General features: G+C 41.5%; 1 protein-coding gene across 1 annotated transcript; it reads right to left on the bottom strand.

Annotated features, from left to right (window-relative positions):
• Positions 1-405: 405 nt before the first annotated feature.
• PARVG (parvin gamma) lies at positions 406-16,106 on the bottom strand. The gene is made up of 14 exons (XM_063308285.1): positions 15,997-16,106; positions 15,641-15,681; positions 13,382-13,478; positions 11,606-11,670; positions 10,268-10,370; positions 9,890-10,030; positions 8,115-8,230; positions 6,052-6,107; positions 4,699-4,721; positions 4,005-4,069; positions 3,639-3,707; positions 1,809-1,910; positions 1,511-1,583; positions 406-897 (listed from the first exon to the last, which is right to left on the bottom strand). The coding sequence occupies exons 2-14, from the start codon at positions 15,650-15,652 to the stop codon at positions 818-820; spliced, it is 1,002 nt and encodes a 333-aa protein (XP_063164355.1). The 5' UTR covers positions 15,653-15,681; positions 15,997-16,106; the 3' UTR covers positions 406-817.
• Positions 16,107-17,131: the final 1,025 nt, after the last annotated feature.

Below are 17,131 nucleotides of genomic sequence, written 5' to 3'. Positions count from 1 at the left end.
TATTAACCAGGGTAAAATCACCTAATTTCCAAAGTCACCCAAGGTCAGACAGGAACTTGCTTCATATTACAAGTCAGCTTCCCTCAGTTTTCTCCATGAACATGTCAGTTTTCTTGGCAAATTATACAGAATTGGTTTGCCACTGCGTTTTTGTCCTAGTCCAACACTTTAACTACTACACTACATTGCAGGGATGTCCACAGGGTGTGGTCAAGAAAGTCAAGGTGGTAGTCATGATGGTGCAATGAAAGCTTTGCTTGGTTTTTATGCAAGCCCCAGCTGTATAGAACAGAGAGGAGGGCTTTTTAAATTTTGCCTTCATCTCAATAAATGGTAAGGATTGTTCTTTTTTAAAAATCCCAAAACAGACTGGTCTTGCTCCTCCTCCTCCCCCTCCTCCATCTACATTAAAAAAATAATAGACCATCTAGCACCACCACTCAATCTGCTTTCTTAGATTTTGTCCATAGTACGTGCTACCCTTCCTAAAAATGTCACCTTATTCTTTCATATGATAAGAGTGAGATTGGGAGATATCACAGAAAAATAGAGATATTCGGAAAGGGGAGATTTGTAATTTGAGATGAAATCCACATTCTGACGTAAGTAAAATTCGGGGGGTGCTAAATGAAATGTAAATCTCTGTTTATAGAACTGCTGAAATCGAAATCTTTTGGTCCGTGCAAATCCCAGATTTACAGACATTTGTATCTGTCCAATATTGATAGCTGCAAAGGATCAAAACATCACTAGCACTGAAAACCGGAGCGCTTGCTGTCGATAATTTGGCTGCCATCAGGCTCTTAATCTTTGGGCTTCACGTCTCTTCAGTCTTGTACTTGGAGAACAGGCAGTACAAAATGAACAATGTGGATTTCGTATCTTGGTTCACCACATCTGCAATGGGACAAGACAGACAAAAGTAAAATGGCTACATTATACTTGACCTGAATAGAGATGGTTAGTTTAACACAGTTAATTGCTACCAGCTCTCTGAATGGAAAGGTGAAACCAAGCTAATTACTCGAAACTTAACAGTAGCAGGACCAAAAACCATGGAATTACAAAGAGGAAGTGAAAACAAATATGGGAATCTGTATCGCTTTCTCTCCTTCTCTCTCTCTACCAACCAACCCACCAACCAAGGGTTGGTCAATGTCCAGAGGTTCCTGAACTCCAGTTCCAACAGTCCTTCAGTGTTGCCCAGGCCACCTGGGAGATGAAGTGTAGCAACATCTGGACACTCATGTTTTGCTTACCTCTGCAATAACTACCATCTCATTAAAATGAAATTTTCATTGTTTATTTCAAGAAAGAATAACCAAGTAAATCTCTGTTCCTTTTATTTGTAATGTATTTTTAACATATGTAGTCAAAAATTAGTCCTGTTCTGTTAACTGTGGCCCTTGGCAAGGCAAGAGAATGTAAGATTGCATCCTTAATAATAGTTGTGACAAATGTCAGGTGGGACAAACTGCCTACAAATTATGGTTCTCTTACAAGGACAGACCTTCAGGGTTGATGGGGCTATCCAGAAGATCTCCATCCCTCAGCAAGTCTATTGCCAGGCTGACATTGTGTATCTAAGAAAGTCAACAAAAGAAAAGCTAGTCATTCCTTCAAGAGTCTAGAAATTGATTAAATAAAGAATCAGGTGACAAATCATCTGCTAAAGTCCCACTGCCCCATGGGAGTGCTGTTCTCACTTGATGAATAGCAACAACATGAGAGAGAGAGATTTTTTTTTGCATGTGCCACCATTTGCTAACTAAAACTCAAACCAGCTGGACACACAATTAATAACTTACCATTTCTGAAGTAGAACTTGGGTTCAGGAAAAAGTCTCCCAGATTTAGGAAATAACCCTGAAGTTCCCCAATTAGCAAGAGTAAAATAACCCCATCTGCAAACTGGGAGGAAAGAATGAAATGAACAGAGACAGAGTGATGTTAATCAAATATATGACTGAGTGTAGCTTCTTGATCTTAATGTGAATCCTGTTAAGCTCAGGATTTTCTTGACCTGACTGCTTGAAACAGAAAAGGTGCTAATCATTCCAGCGAAACTTTATGTTCATGAGCACAAAATGGAGTAAACCATATGCCAAGGATCCTCAACTTTTTTGACTTTGGAGACACACTTGATGGCATCTGTGATATCATAATCGGATCTCCCTCTGTAGAGATGCCATCTATCGGTTCTTGTCTTACCTTCAGGCACTATGGAGAACAAACCACACCCTCTTCCCTGGGACATCCGGTCAACAATTGGGAGACTGCTCTTATGTCTCCCCTCAGCCATCTCTTCTTTAGGCTAAACAATACCCACTTCTTTCCACCACTCTTGGTAGGATCTATTCTCCAAGCCCCCCACCATCTTTGTTGCTCTTCTCTGTACTCAGCAACCTTCTTGAATTGTGGCAGCCAGAACTGGACATAGTATTCCAGGTGTGGCCTGACCAGTGCAGCAGAGAACAGAACTATCAAAATATTGCACCTCTCTTGATATAGCAATTTTGCTAATTGCTGCACACTGCTGACTCATGCTCAGTCTGTGATCTACCAGGACACCCAGATCCTTCTCAAAAGTATCACTGCCGAACCAGGGACTACTATCTTCTACCTGTGCCTCTAGTTTTTCCTACTAAGTGCAGAACCTTTCTCACCATTAATTGCACTCTGTTGGACACAGCCCAATATTCAAGTCTATCAAGATCCCTTTGAACCCTTAGCCCATCTTCTGAGATGTTAGCAAAGCTGCAGTTAATCCTGATTCTCATCAGTATGAATGTATAATATATTTTATTCCCATACTGCATGTTTATCTTTTCAGTGTTATGCATAGATGTATTGATGTGCTTCATAAAAGCATCTAGTTGGCCAAAGTAGAAAGTGAGTGCCTTTCACTAATCCAGCAGGGTTCCCCTATTATTCTGAAGACCTTCATGTGTACAACCATCACTGACCCAATTCCTTCATGTCACACTAAGGCAGACAGGTGGGCATCATATAGGTAGGTATTGTCCACTAAAAACAAGAATATCAGACAGAATGGCATTCTGCCTCATATGCTTGTTCATGTGGGAACAACCTTTTTAATGGCGTGGCATTTAAACCTATTCTCTGATGGGATACATTCCAAATGAACCAACATTACAGCCACATGGCTGGTACCATGGCAACGTGAACAATGCCACGGAAGCTGGCAATCACACGGATGAGTCATCTGTCCACTTACTTTCCTTTCTTGGACTAAAAATCTGAATTGCATAATATTCCTGAGCTGCATACCTGCTCTTTGTAAAGTCTTTACTAGTGTATCCCATAATTAAAAAGAACATAAACTCTTTCCTATTAACAGGGCTGCAACTGAGGGGGGGGGGCAAGTGGGGCATGTGCCCCAGGCACTGCGCTGGGGGGGAGCCAAAATGACAAAATAGGATTTGTATACTGAATGTTTTAATAATTCAATGTATAATAGAATAATAAAACTTGCTAACACCTTCCTCACCAACCCATGGGGGTGCGGAATCCATGTTTGCCCTGGGTGACACAGACCCTAGTTGCAGACCTGCATATTAATGTCGTGAGGGTGAAGGCTAAAATCTGGAAACCAAAAGTAAGACATAATTTTTTTACCTGTGAGTCAACATCATCTACATTTAGTCCTAATCTTCCCACGTGCTTGTTGACAAACTTCAAAAACACCTAAAGGAACAGAAAAGAACTTGGAATCATAGTGTTTGCCTGTTATTTAGGACATGCTCATATGCCCTGGAACTGTGGAAGGCAAAAGGAAGAGGGGCCGACCAAGGGCAAGGGGGATGGATGATATTCTAGAGGTGACGGACTCGTCCCTGGGGGAGCTGGGGGTGGTGACGACCGACAGGAAGCTCTGGCGTGGGCTGGTCCATGAGGTCACGAAGAGTCAGAAGCAACTGAACGAATAAACAACAACAAACAACAACAGAAGCCCTGAAAAAATGTTGGAAAAGTTTGCTTTACCTCTTTCACAGCATCCAGTTTCCTGGGAGCATGATTTAATAATTCGTCAAAGATCTCAGCACTTCCTACAGTAAAGAGATAAATATTAGTGGAGGTCATGTGTGTCCATGAGAAGGCAAGGAGCAAATAGCATCACATTTGTCATAACATTATTGTCCAAATGATGCAAATATGTAATATGCGTCACTTGTGTGATAAATATATGTGGTGTGTGATGTCATCAGGATTTTTACCAGATGCCTACAGTTTCATCCCTCAATCTCACTATTATGGAGAACAAGTTTACATTATGGGCTATAATGATCAGTATTCTTTCCTTATCCATGTTAGTTGCAATCTTTGCTTGTTTGGGTTTTCTGAAGTCATTCTGTACTATAAGTAGTTAGGGTCCCTGAGACAAAGATCTACATTCTGAGGTAGTTTATTCTACAAAGCAATGTATCTTTCAGTAGTGTTCTGTACAAATAAATGTCACTGTTATAGTTATTGCAACATTTAAGAAAATAGCTGGTTAAAGTACTTAATGAAAACACAAAGACTGATGTTCATGTAGGAGCATCTCTGAAGAATGCTGTTCCCATCAACCATGTTGAAGACTTGTTCAGGGTCAGCAGGGGACCAGCTGTTTCTCTGAAGAAAACCAACTATCCAAGGCACAAAGCCATCATTCCAGGAAGGCTTCCTTATAACTTACTTGAAGAATTTTCTGCAGGTTCCCTAGTAAGAATCAGAAAGAATGAGAAATTAGGACACAGATACGTCACAAACATTGTTTCGTGACTTTCAAAACAACATTTGAGAAAATTTATTTTTGTCCATATGGCAGATGTTGCCATCTTTGGATTTCACCTAATTCCTGCAGGTCAGTCCCATCATGTACATTTGAAAATAGGTCCATGGCCTTACAGGTTGCAGAGGAAGGTCCAGGGGCGTCCAGGGATGTGCTCAGAAAAGTCAAGTAGGTGGCCACAATGGTGCAATCAAAGCTTCACACATTAAAAAAGGCAGAGCTTTGATCACATCATTGTGGCTGACATCTTGACCTTTTTACCATATGCTGTCAACACTCCTGGGAAGGTCTTACCTCATCTTTTAAATGTTGGGCATGGTGTCTAAGCAGAAATCCTTGAACACATGTGTTCCACAGGAAAGTATAAATAAGGATATTGCTCAGGAGAGGGGTGTCCTCTAGGGGAGGGTCAAAAAAGTCAAGATGACAGCTGTGACCACACAAAACCCTAATTAATTTGGTTAGGGAACAAAGCCAGAAGCAAACAAGGTACAACTAAAACCAAATTGAAATTAAAAGTATGTCCTGTTACTTTTTTACATGGCAATAGCATTTACGTGCATCTTGAAAGCTCGGAAAGGCCAGTAATAGATCAAAAGACTAGAAGAGGGTATCCTGGGGGTGGGGGGGTGTTTAGGAATCAAAATCTTCAAGATGGTGTCCCAATTGACGCCTACTCCTTTAGTAAGTGCCCAGAAGAGTGGAAGTGCCATATTATGTACATAATTGGAAGAATTAAGAATGTAAGATGAGGACTATTTGTTAATTCAGTGAAAAACTCGTATCTCTGTACACTGTGTCAGGAAATTTTTAGTGGTGTTTGAAATTTGCATAGCAAGCGGTTTTCCAGAAAAGGGCATGGGTATCTCTCCGGTGTGTGAGTGTGCTCAGTCTGTGTCACCGTGTGTACGTTAATGACACAGAGCACACAGACAACTCTAGGAAACTGCACAGTTTCAGAACTGTACACCCAAAATACGGCAGGAGAGCTCTGCTAAATCCATTCATTGCAAACAGAAGTTGGATTCCTCAGCCACAGCTGGAGAAGAAATGTGCCCACTGCGTCCTTATGAACAGTGACTAAACTTCTGGAGTTCAAGGTCAAACTCAGTCTACTTCAGAGGAAACCCAATTTGATTCTCACCCAAACATTTTGGAATCAGTCCCATTTGGTCTGAGATTCAATTAAATTCCAAGCACATCCTTAATCATTTCCGTTTCATAATTCCAATTTCAAGGCAAAAAAAGTATTTTTACCTGTCTTTGGTGATGCATTCCATCATGAACTCTGTCTCAGATTCACTAGACATAGACTATGAATCAGAAAGCAAGTTTTAGATAAAATATGGAAAATGGTAAAAGGCAAAAAGGAGGTATCAACCACTGATTGCAAGCAAGCAAACAGTGCATAACAATCACTACTATTGCCCAGATTTTGATATAAGATTATTGTAAGATTATTATTTTATTGTAAACCGCCCAGAGTCCCCCTGTGTGGGGGAGATGGGCAGTGATAGAAATTTGAATGATAAATAAATAAATAAGATGGGTGGCTATATAAATGTTTTAAATTTATAAATAGAACAAACAAATCATAGGCTACCCTTATGGTCTCATCTGGAATAATAAGGTCATTTTAAGGCACATTAGTCTGCAAAGGAGGGACAGTGTGGTGTAGTGGTTAAGGCACCAGGCTAAAAACCAGGATACTGAGAGTTTCAGTCCTGCCTTAGGCACAAAGCCAGCTGGGTGGCCTTGAACCCGTCACCCCTCTCAGCCCAGGAAGGAGGAGGCTAGGGCAAACCACTCCTGAAAATCTTGCCAAGAAAACTGCAGGGACTTCTCCATGTAGTCACCAGGAGTCAAGGCTGACTCAAAGGCACCAAAAAGCAAAAACCAGTCCTCTAATCCTGTGCTCACTGACCTGCAATGTGGCATGAGATGCCCTGGGAACAAAGAAGGAAGACATTGGAGGAACTCTCTTTTTTTCCCTGCAGTTTTCCCTCACTTCCTAGCACCTTTCTCAGGTGCCTTAAAGGTTGCCAGACAGAAAGAAATAATAATACATATACTGTATATTAGGCAAATATATATTTGAGAGCCAGTTTGGTCTAGTGGTTAAGGCACTGGGCTAGAAACCAGGAGTCTGGGAGTTCTAGTCCCGCCTTGGGCATGAAAGCCGGCTGGGTGACCTCAGGCCAGTCACTCTCTCTCGGCCCAACCCACCTCACAGGGTTGTTGTTGTGGGGAAAATAGGAGGAGGGAGTATTAGGTATGTTCACCGCCTTGAGTTATTTATAAAAATAATAAAGGCGGGATAAATAAATAAATAAATAAATAAATAAAATAAAAATACGTACAGGAATTCAGCTGAAGCCATTAAAATTGTCATTCTCTTCCCAAGTATTTCATAAAGTATCAGAGACAGCTAATTTAGATTTGGTGATAGAGGAACTTGTGTTTTAATGACTCATCAGATATAATGGACAACATTTGACACAGCCCATTGTACTGAAGGTTCTCTGGGCTACTGACGCAAATTAATGTTATAAGCAATTGGGGTCATTTGCATCAATTTGGATCCCTTGCATCAATTTACATTGTAATGATGTACACAGATGCAAATGATGTAAATTAAGTCATTGGGATCTTTATGCAATTCGGCAAATGACAGAAATGATGTACATTCAAATTTTATGGGCATTTAAGTGTAATGGACACCCTTTCCCCCCAAATGATCCGTTATACTGAGGTTTCATATTGAATCCGGGAAGCATGATATTGTTTCAGTGGTGACATTGGAAAGCTGATGAACAACAGTCTTGGATATCCAGCACGCAATGGTATCTTGTATTTCATTTTTGATACATTTCAATTTTTCATATGTGCTGGTGATTGGTGGCTGACAGTTCCTGAGTTCACTCTACCCCCATTAGAGCAACGATGAAAGTCCAGTGTAATTAAATGTCGAGACAAACGTTCCCATTCAAGATTTACGTTTATCGTTCTCCATTCCAAACTTAAAATGTCAGCAGACTATGACTGTGTCTAGGCTCATGTATTTATGGCCTGTGACCACTTCTGAGATGATCTCAGAGCCCTGTAACCTCAAAGGTAGATGCCGAGATCAATCCCACTCCCTCTGCACCCCCACAAGGCAAACAAGGTTATCAGAAGCAGCGGAAGTTGATCTCAGCACAAAAGATCTGCAAAGCAAAGCACAGCTGCCTAATCTTTTTTAAAAAAAAAGGGGGGGTGGGGGAAAAATAGTTTACCACAGTATAACTATAAAGTAATTGAGAAAGTGAACAGGAAATTACCTCTTCAGTTGTTACAGCAACATTAACATTTGGAGGTATCACAAGTTGGGGTTGGAAGTGCTGAGCGATGGCGACCAGAAGATGCAAAGTGCTTAACAAGTTTTTCTCAAAGATGGCTGAAATAAACAAGTAAGTGGCGAGTTATAAGTCGAGCGATAGGTTGAAGGCCTCTAGTCAAATGGTCGATTTTGGCAGAAGGAGGCTCTTTCACAGGACAATGGCAATTAATTAATAATTTCTAGAAACAAGAAAGGAACGTTTAGATAGTACTAAAAGGTGTGTAGTGGATATGTGCAAAATGTGCAAAATTCCAGGGTTGGAAGCCTCCAGGCGACTCCAAAGTATTCCATTCTGGGATAGTCTGACAGTTTTCTGGATGTACATCTTTCAAAACAGGAAATGGTTTATGTGTTTCAGACATATCTAGCCCCAAGGCAGATCAGCCCCAGAACGAAGAATTTTCGTCTTCCTAGTTCCTATACCAAGTATAATTCAGAGAGACACACGGAATTTCACAAGAAGGAAATGGCCATTATTTATTTCTAGGCTGTGCAATATAACAAATGGGACCTCTGCAGTTTTCCATCTATAAGAATAGAGCACAAAGTATAATCTTTAAAAGGCTGATGACAATTCACTGGGGCAGTGTATTCACTGTATTTTATCTTATTCATTTACAGAAATGTGAAGGTAAATGAATAAGATAAAAATACAGTAGAATACAAGAACAGCTTGTAGGATGTTATCCCATATTGGTGCAAATTTGATCTTCTAGACAACCAACCTTTCCACGCAGGGTTGTCTGCAGGAAGAGTATGAAAATCTGCAAGGTGCACCGCACAATGTTGTCAACAAGGCTCTGCCCCTTTTGCCTGTGTGCGCTTCAGTTGTGATGCCACCCCCACCCCTCGGAGACTTGGACCTTCCCTGCAGATGCCCCAGCTGCCACCTCCCAACCCTTTTTAACCTACTTCAACAGGCTAGGGTGCGTGTTAAATCTCAATCCAGATTATGTTGGCTATTTTCAAAACTATTTGGGCATCAGTTATAAGCAGGATTATATTTGCAGGGATGTGTATCTGTAGTGCTCGCTTGTCTGTTCTGGCCAAGGGCTGGGCACCAAGAATGGTCAGCTAACCAGGGCTCCTTTGCTCCATCAGCTCTGTGACTTTCCTCCTTGTGCAAAAAGATGAAGCACAAATTCTGTGCTTGCCAGGGCAGCACATACCTGTGTTTTTTCCCCTGTGAGAATGACCTCACTACAAGCAACAGTCTGCAGACTGCTTTCTAGAATTGGGAGATAGGGGTTGTGGCAAAGTTTCTCCACTTGAAAAAAGACGGGTCGAGGGCAACAAGCAAGCTGGAACATGGTCTTTGAATGAGAGAAAGATGCTAGACCTCTGGCACGGGTGTCTGGAGGGTGTGACCAAAGAGGTCAAGATGGCAACCACAACAATACAATCAACACTCCACCCACTTTTTATGCATCTTGACTGTTTGGACCACTCTCTGCAGGCACCCCTGGCCTCTGGGAAGGCCAGGACCTGGAATGTTGGATTATCTCTGTAATGCATCTCTGCTGGGTAAGCAGGGAGGGGCTGAGAGGGTCTTCCAACCAAGCACAGGCTTTCCCCTTTGTATGGTGTTAGGATAAAATTGCTAACTTTCAGGCATATTATTTTTCATGACCTCCTACAGCAAGCAGGGAAAAAGAGACAAAGAGAGAAGGAGACAGAAGAAGGAAAGAAGGTAGAAGGGATGGGTTTAGGACATACTGTCCACGGTCCATTTCGGTTCACTTTCTTCAAGTTGTAAACACTGGCTCACAGCACTGAGAATAACTGCAAGTTTGAGTCTCTGTTTCTTCTCTGTCAATGCAATCTTCTCTACTTCCAAAGTGAGGGATCCAAATTTCTCTGGGATTAAAAAGAATGGAGAATATAATTCTAATCTATTTTATCCACGAGGCGCTGGAAGGCCTAAGCATCTATTGGTTTGCATCCAGGACACCTCCCACCGGCCCTTTGAGAAAAGGGGTTGCTTGTAAGTGAATTAATACCCGAGTTCCCTATCCCTTTCATCAATGGACAATTATTAAAATAAATGCAGAAAAAACAGTGTAGGGCTGAGCACTGAGGCAAAAAATGACTCACCCAGCAGATGATGGAGCACCAATCCATCATAGAGGTCTTCTTCTAAGTTTTTCACCACAATATGTTCATCCTTCAAAGTTGTGTTAATCCAGTTGATCAAGAACTGTGTAGAAAATTGTTGAGCAGAATAATAGTGTAAGGGTTTACAGGCTGCATTATGATGGGGGGAAAATAGGAGTGGGGACAGCTGGGTATAGGAAAAATTCATTCTAATCCATTCCTAAGGGCTCATAACAATATCTTTGGAATGAAGGGACAAGATCAGGGCAAAGCATCATGCCCACCAGTATCTTGTATACATCTGTTTGTCTTGTTTGCCAACCTTAGCAGGAGAAGAGGCATTTGCAGCTTTCTAGCTACTCCCATCCCATTTCCTTTTTCCAGAGTGCAACACTCTTTGAATTATGCTGGGATGTCCACATTTGCATATTCCAATGGTGGAGAATATATGTAGTTCAGGGATGATCTGTTGGGTTCTTGGTGTTGCATACTTTCAGGGTTTTCTCCCAGTGATGCTGCTCAAGAGTTAGAATGCCTGACTAGCCCTGCAAATACTGTTTGACCAGGAAACTGAAAAAACTGGTAGACTTTGTTGTTGAGTAACAAGGCCATGCTTGTGAAGAAAGGAGAGCTCTGTTTAGAGACCCTGGGATGATCTTCCAATTCTTGATCAGCAGAGAGACCGCAAGAGCAACTAACTTAAGGAATGTTGGTGACCAGTTCAAGGGCAATGGCTGAATAATAGGTCTTGGTTGGGTGAGAATGAGGGAACCATTTGAGTCTTATCACTTTAGCATCTAAAACAAGGAGGAACAACAGATCAATAAACTGGATCTGCCTCTTCCCACCAGTTTATCTCATTAGTCTCATACCATGGAAGGTCCAGCTAGTTATTTCTTACAGAATGAGAAATAGGGCTTTGTTATTGGCCTACAGTCTCAGCAGATGTCAGCACCTCTAGCCCACCATGGCTGATCTCAGAGGCTAAACAGGGTCATCCATGGTTCATATATGAATGGGAGAATTATAGGGAATTTAAAGATTGTTTGGCTGTTGGCTAGATTGAGAAATTGATAAAATGTACTGGAAAACTACACGTACCAAGAAAACCACATGGACATGTCCATGAAGTCATCAGAAGTTGAATACTGACTTGAACCCATCTTCACCGTAAGGGCCTAAGTAGCAGCAGCCTGAGAGTACATCTGATTGGGGCACTGTGCTGACCTGCCCAAATTAACAAAAAGGTTCCCTAAATGCTGTATCATCAGAGTACAGGAATTATCACCAGACACTGCAGTTCTCTTAGCTAATATAAATCTGGAAAATAGAATTTACCTTTTGCAAAGCTTCCAGTTCAGGGTCTTGTCGAGAACTTGGCTTTATGTATTTCTTCTTTTTATCTGAGGCAGAAATAAATATCAGTTACCACTAGGCATCATAACAGTTGATTGGCATATTGCCCCCATGGGCCAGAAGTTTAATCATTTTATCTGCTGGTATGTAATTTATATCCTACCATCATTCACAAAGACTCCATGTGGCTCACATAATTCATTATAAAATATAATCCACAAACAGCCCATTAAAACCACCAAACAATCAAATCATAGACAAGTAAAATATTAAGCCTAAAAATACCACTCAAACTTAAAACAACCAAAAAGCCCTTTAAAATAGCAGGAGCCCAGCCAAGTCATAAACCCACAGCAGGAAAGTTCTATCTTCTCCACCCTCCTGATTGCAAACCCCGTGTGGAGCACCCGGGACGTTGGAGGGGAGCCTGTTCCAAGCAGGTGGGACAGCCTCCAAATACGCCTGCATCTGATTTCCACCTTGCTCACATCCTGGCTGGGGGAGGAAACACAAATGTCCTTTCCTGGTCTGAAGGCACACGATGGATGCTCTTTGGAGAAGATACCTTGGAGCTGGTGTGAAGGCCTCAATAGGCCAGAACCAGCACTTTGAATTGTGCACAGAAATATTTTGGCAGCTAGTACAGCAAAACAGGAGTTGGGTTGCTGAGGCAGCTCCCACCTGCCATGAGGTGGGCTGTTGTGTTCTGCAGCAACTGGAGTTTCTGGCTACTTTTGTGGTAGTCCCAAGGAAAGTGCACGGCGGTACTCCAACCTCAAGGTGATAAAGGCAGGATTGACTGCCACTAAGTTATCCTGTTCCAAAAGTGGCCGCAACAAGGGCACTAGATGTAATGGCATGTGGGAATGACCTTGGGAGACAGGAGGGAGAGCACAGGCTGCACAACCTGTGAATAAAGCATCTTTCAATCCTGCAAGATTCCATTGATGTGACCTTATAAAAAGATAGAACTAGTACTCCTGGGTTGTGCTGCTTGTCTGGACCACCTTGAAGGGCTAACGCCGGCTGGGCAAATGGTCCCCAGGCTACAACCTCCACCCATTGATCAAGTAGAAATCACGGAGTCATGGAGTCTCAAACCTGTTCCTTCTGTGTGACTCTTCCCTGGAGCCACTAGAAAAGCTGACACTGAGTCAGATCATTCTTGAACAAGCAGTGCTCCTTTGTGGAATCAGTTTCAGACCATTTGTTCCATCCAGCTCCTCGAATCTCTAATTCAGCTGAAAGTGGTCAAGATCATCCACTCATCCAGACTCTCTACAGCTGATATCCCACCACCTTTTCCAAAATCTTCTCTAAAAAATGGAGGCCATGGATTCTCGATCCCCAGAGTATGGACATTGGAGTCCCCCAGCAGCAGCAACAGCCCAGGGAGTCTAACACCAGCCCCACAAGGAGATCACCCCTTGGGGATGTGCAACAGAAGGCAACCTTTGAATACTGCACGTCTGAAGTGGCATTTTCAAGAGATGTAACACATCTTTATGGGGTGAAGAAAGAGACACTTCCTATATTTCCTTAAAGGAGATGTAGTACCAAAAGTGGTGCCTCGCCTATTTCATCTGATTGGATGTACTGCAGTAACCTCCTTTAATGGATTGTCTTTAATTTGTTACTGCCACTCTGAACGAAATGAAATTTAGAACTCAAACTGAGCAAGAGAATGAGGTGGTTTTTTTTTTCACAAAGAAGTAAATTTGGTCGCATTTTCTACAGTCCTGAATGTTGGCTACATACCAGGAACAACCTCCACTTCTCGTGGCAGCTGATGAACTTCAGGGGACTCCTGGAAAGCCCCGGGGAAGCCTGGCTCTGCTGTTTTGGTTTGTTTCCCCTAGAAAAGAGAAAGCCTTGGTTTACTTGGTCAAAAAAACTTTCTGGGTGACTCGGGCCTCTGAATGGATGGAGAGGACTCACACCTTAGAGCACCTGCATCGTGGCGTGGCGTGGTTTGTGGAATTGTACCATGGGTTTCTGCAGATGGGGTCAAAATCTGAAAGATGGGAATAATCCTGGCCCATCGAGTTGGAAACCTCGCTCCCATGGACAGAAGAAATGTAGACATATAGCCTTGTGTAGCAGCAACACAACCTTGGGGTCAGTAACCTTGAAGATAATGTATCCGTACAATACTGCATGAATGGCAGACAATTCCAGTCTCCACATTCCCTTTTCAAAGATCTGCCTCCAGGAGAAAAGGAACTTAATAGCCTCAGCAGGTGGTGGCATTTGACCAACCTTGTCTGGCCTTGAAAGCTAAGTAAGGTCAGATCTGATTAGTTCTTGGCTGGGAGACAAGCAGAGAACACCAGGACTGTAGACTAGATTAGGAAGCTAAAAAAAAAAAAAATTGGCAAGGGGCAATGGCGAACCACTGTTGTATTCTTTCCAAAAAAGCAGCATGGAATCTCCAAGAATTGCACTTGACTTGAAGGGCATTGTGCATTTTTATTGGGAATAACCTTTATTCAATTTTCAAATCTAACTCCGAAGTACAAATAAAGTGGTAGAAATGGTGGAAAGCCTTTTACACCCAGCTCACACACCAGAACAGGCAACTTTCACCGCAATCCTGGAAGGAGTATTTCTTACCAGGATGGCTGCAAAAACAAACAAGATCAGAAAAAAACAAGTTTGACAATAATGGAACTTGTTTTTATGCCAGTTATTTACAAAACAGAATCACAAAACTGTAAATTCTGTTTCTGCTTTTAGAAAGGGAGTGACCCAGAATGTGCTCAGGACAAGCATGCTCAAGGTCTTAGTCTGCCTTACACTTCTTTCCCTCTTTTCCACTAACCGGGCAACTTCAGTGAAAAAGGAAAGAATTAAAAACAAAAATCTGTTCTGCACATTGGAGCCTCCCAAACCCTGTACAAGTTAAAAGATCAGCTGAGTTTTCCTGGTTTTGTTTGATTCTTAGTGAGAGATAGGAGGAAGACAGGGGGAGTTCTCTGCTCTCTGCGGGACTCCTGAGCTTACATTTTGGGCACAAAATCTGTGCTTTTGCATCAGTACGATCTAATAAGTATATGTTTGTGTGTTTAAGAGAGAGAGAGTATTGCAGAATGGAAAGCTGTGCAACCCAACACAGGAAGCTCCATTTTTATCGTTTCCTCTGAAATCAACTTTTCACCGTTCCACAAAGCCCTGAGCAGCTATAAGGCAGCGTCATTGCAAGGTCAGTTTCCTTTTTTTAGAGAACAGAATCTCAGAGACAGATGGTGCCCTTTCAAAAAGTTAATTATTTAGCCATGAAAAGCTTGGACAAATGGGAGGTGAGCATTTGTACCCATCCAAAAACGATAGCAGGACCGTCTTCTGCCAACTCTAGGCAAACTTTTTCATCCCATTCTTAGACTTCTTTTTCCTTCTTCCTCACCCAGTATTATTGCATTTGGCAGATGTGTTGGTTTTAAGTTTTTAAGATAAAGACTGGCTTAATGGACTTTTTAAGAGAAGAGCTGAAAAGGCTGTTAAATGTGGGAATATTTTATCCGAGACCTATTGTCAAATCCTTTCTCAGCATTGAAGACCGCATGGCCACCTTGAATATTTAAACTCAGCCTCCTAGGATGATAAAATGGAATAACCCTATGAATGCCAATTTGAGCAAGCAAATGGCTAAACCAAATAAGTAAAGAGAGAGTTATTATTTGTCATTAACATGTTGGCAAGCTTTGCTTGGCACAAAACTCTAGCAGATGGTCACAATAACCTTAACTTTTTCTGTTCCTGCAGAGTGGCTGATGATCAGATTCTTGACTGGGACAAGAATTAGCAAAACATTATACACTGAGCTGAGGTTTTATTGCTAAACTCAGAAGACCAGTAAATCTTAGGAAAAGCAGATTTTTTTTTTTTTACAAAATGTTCAGACTGTAGCTGCTGCTTTTCATGGGAATTTATGTGGATGTAAGAATTTTCTGGGTAGCAATGAGAATTAGGGTTAGGGTTACAGACCGCAGCAAAATACTGTAGATGGGAAGGGCTTACCTTTGCAGACATCACTAAGAAATATGAACTGGTTATTTTGCCTGCCAAAAGAAAATAATGAAAGTTTGAGAAATCATGTCAAATGAACTCAAAACATTTGCAAGTACTTAACCACTAGGTTAAAACAAACAAACAAATAAATGAGCAAACTAGTAAACCAGTAGTCAACTGGAAAAAAATGTCACTTCCTGGTTTTTCTTCAGCTTCTAATATGAAGCCTGGACATTTGCAAAACCAGAAGGGAGCCGCATCACCGTCTGGGCTCAACACCCTCTTAACTTAAACAGGCACAACAGGAAAGGCTGCTGTAGAAATCACTTGCAAGCACTCTCCTACTCTGCCTTTCAAAGCCAAACCTTTAATGTCACTCCAGGCTGGTTCACTTTCTCACTCAAGATGCTGTTTTCATTTTTCTTGATGGCAGAGAAAGGAAGCCGGTGTGTCTGCTTCCTGCTTTCAAAAGTGAAACCCCAACTTTTAGCGCTACAATATATGTCAGTTGCCCCTAACGATCAGTGTACACCTGAAGAGTTATTGTTGTTATTGCAAGAAATTTCTGGAGTATTTAAAAAAAACCAAATTGTTTGCACATATTTGTATTCGGAATTTTTGAGGATCGGCCCCACTCTATTTTTCACCAATATCTGCAGTAGAACTCAACTGTCGGGCTGAGCGTGCACACTGCCATGGATAGAAAATTTGTTCACAGAAAAGTGTAGAAACAAAACGCCATTCCATTCCTTATTGCTTTTCATTATTTTCCCACCATAAACCAAATAATAAAAGTTGCTGAATGTATTCAAATTCTAACTTATCTGTCATAAGACACAAGCAAATCCATTGACATTTTGGACTGCTCTGCAGACATCAATGGTTAAGATGATCACATTTCCACATTCACCAGCTTCTGAATGTTCAGCCTGTAGCATCTAAACATGCTTATGAAGCCTCCTGAAATTAACTAAGTTACAAGTGACCAACTTTGGGGCACCTGTTTGCCAAGGGATAGCAATTTGCAGATCCTTTCTTCAAAGGCTGATTTTCGCAATAACTCATTTCTATTTTGGGAGTTATTATGCTGCATTTATACCTTGCTTCTGTCCACCGGAAGCTTAAGGCAGTGGTGGAAGGCAGATCAGCTGGTGTGATGCCCTGGGAGCTCCTTCATTACTATATGACACTCTTTCAAAGATATTAATGTACTTCTTTTTTACTCTGTCAGATATTTATCTGCTGAACTAAGGAGATATATATAAAAATGGGAATGAGTCTGATGTAAAATTGAAAAAAAAAGAATATTGTTGTGAAAGACTTAAAATGCACAATATAGCCATCAAATTAGACCCCAGTATATAAACTTGCAATATTTTCCATGTTCAAATTAGATGGGATACTACTGCAATCTAGTAAGGGATTAAAACTTGATTAAATCTCCAGCCATAATTATCTGATCCACATCCCAAATAAAACAGTATTTAAAATATTGGTGCA

This window comes from Candoia aspera, chromosome 7 (assembly GCF_035149785.1).
Source record: "Candoia aspera isolate rCanAsp1 chromosome 7, rCanAsp1.hap2, whole genome shotgun sequence".
NCBI classification, from domain to species: Eukaryota; Metazoa; Chordata; class Lepidosauria; order Squamata; family Boidae; genus Candoia; species Candoia aspera.
This window is presented reverse-complemented; position numbering and strand designations above follow the sequence as displayed.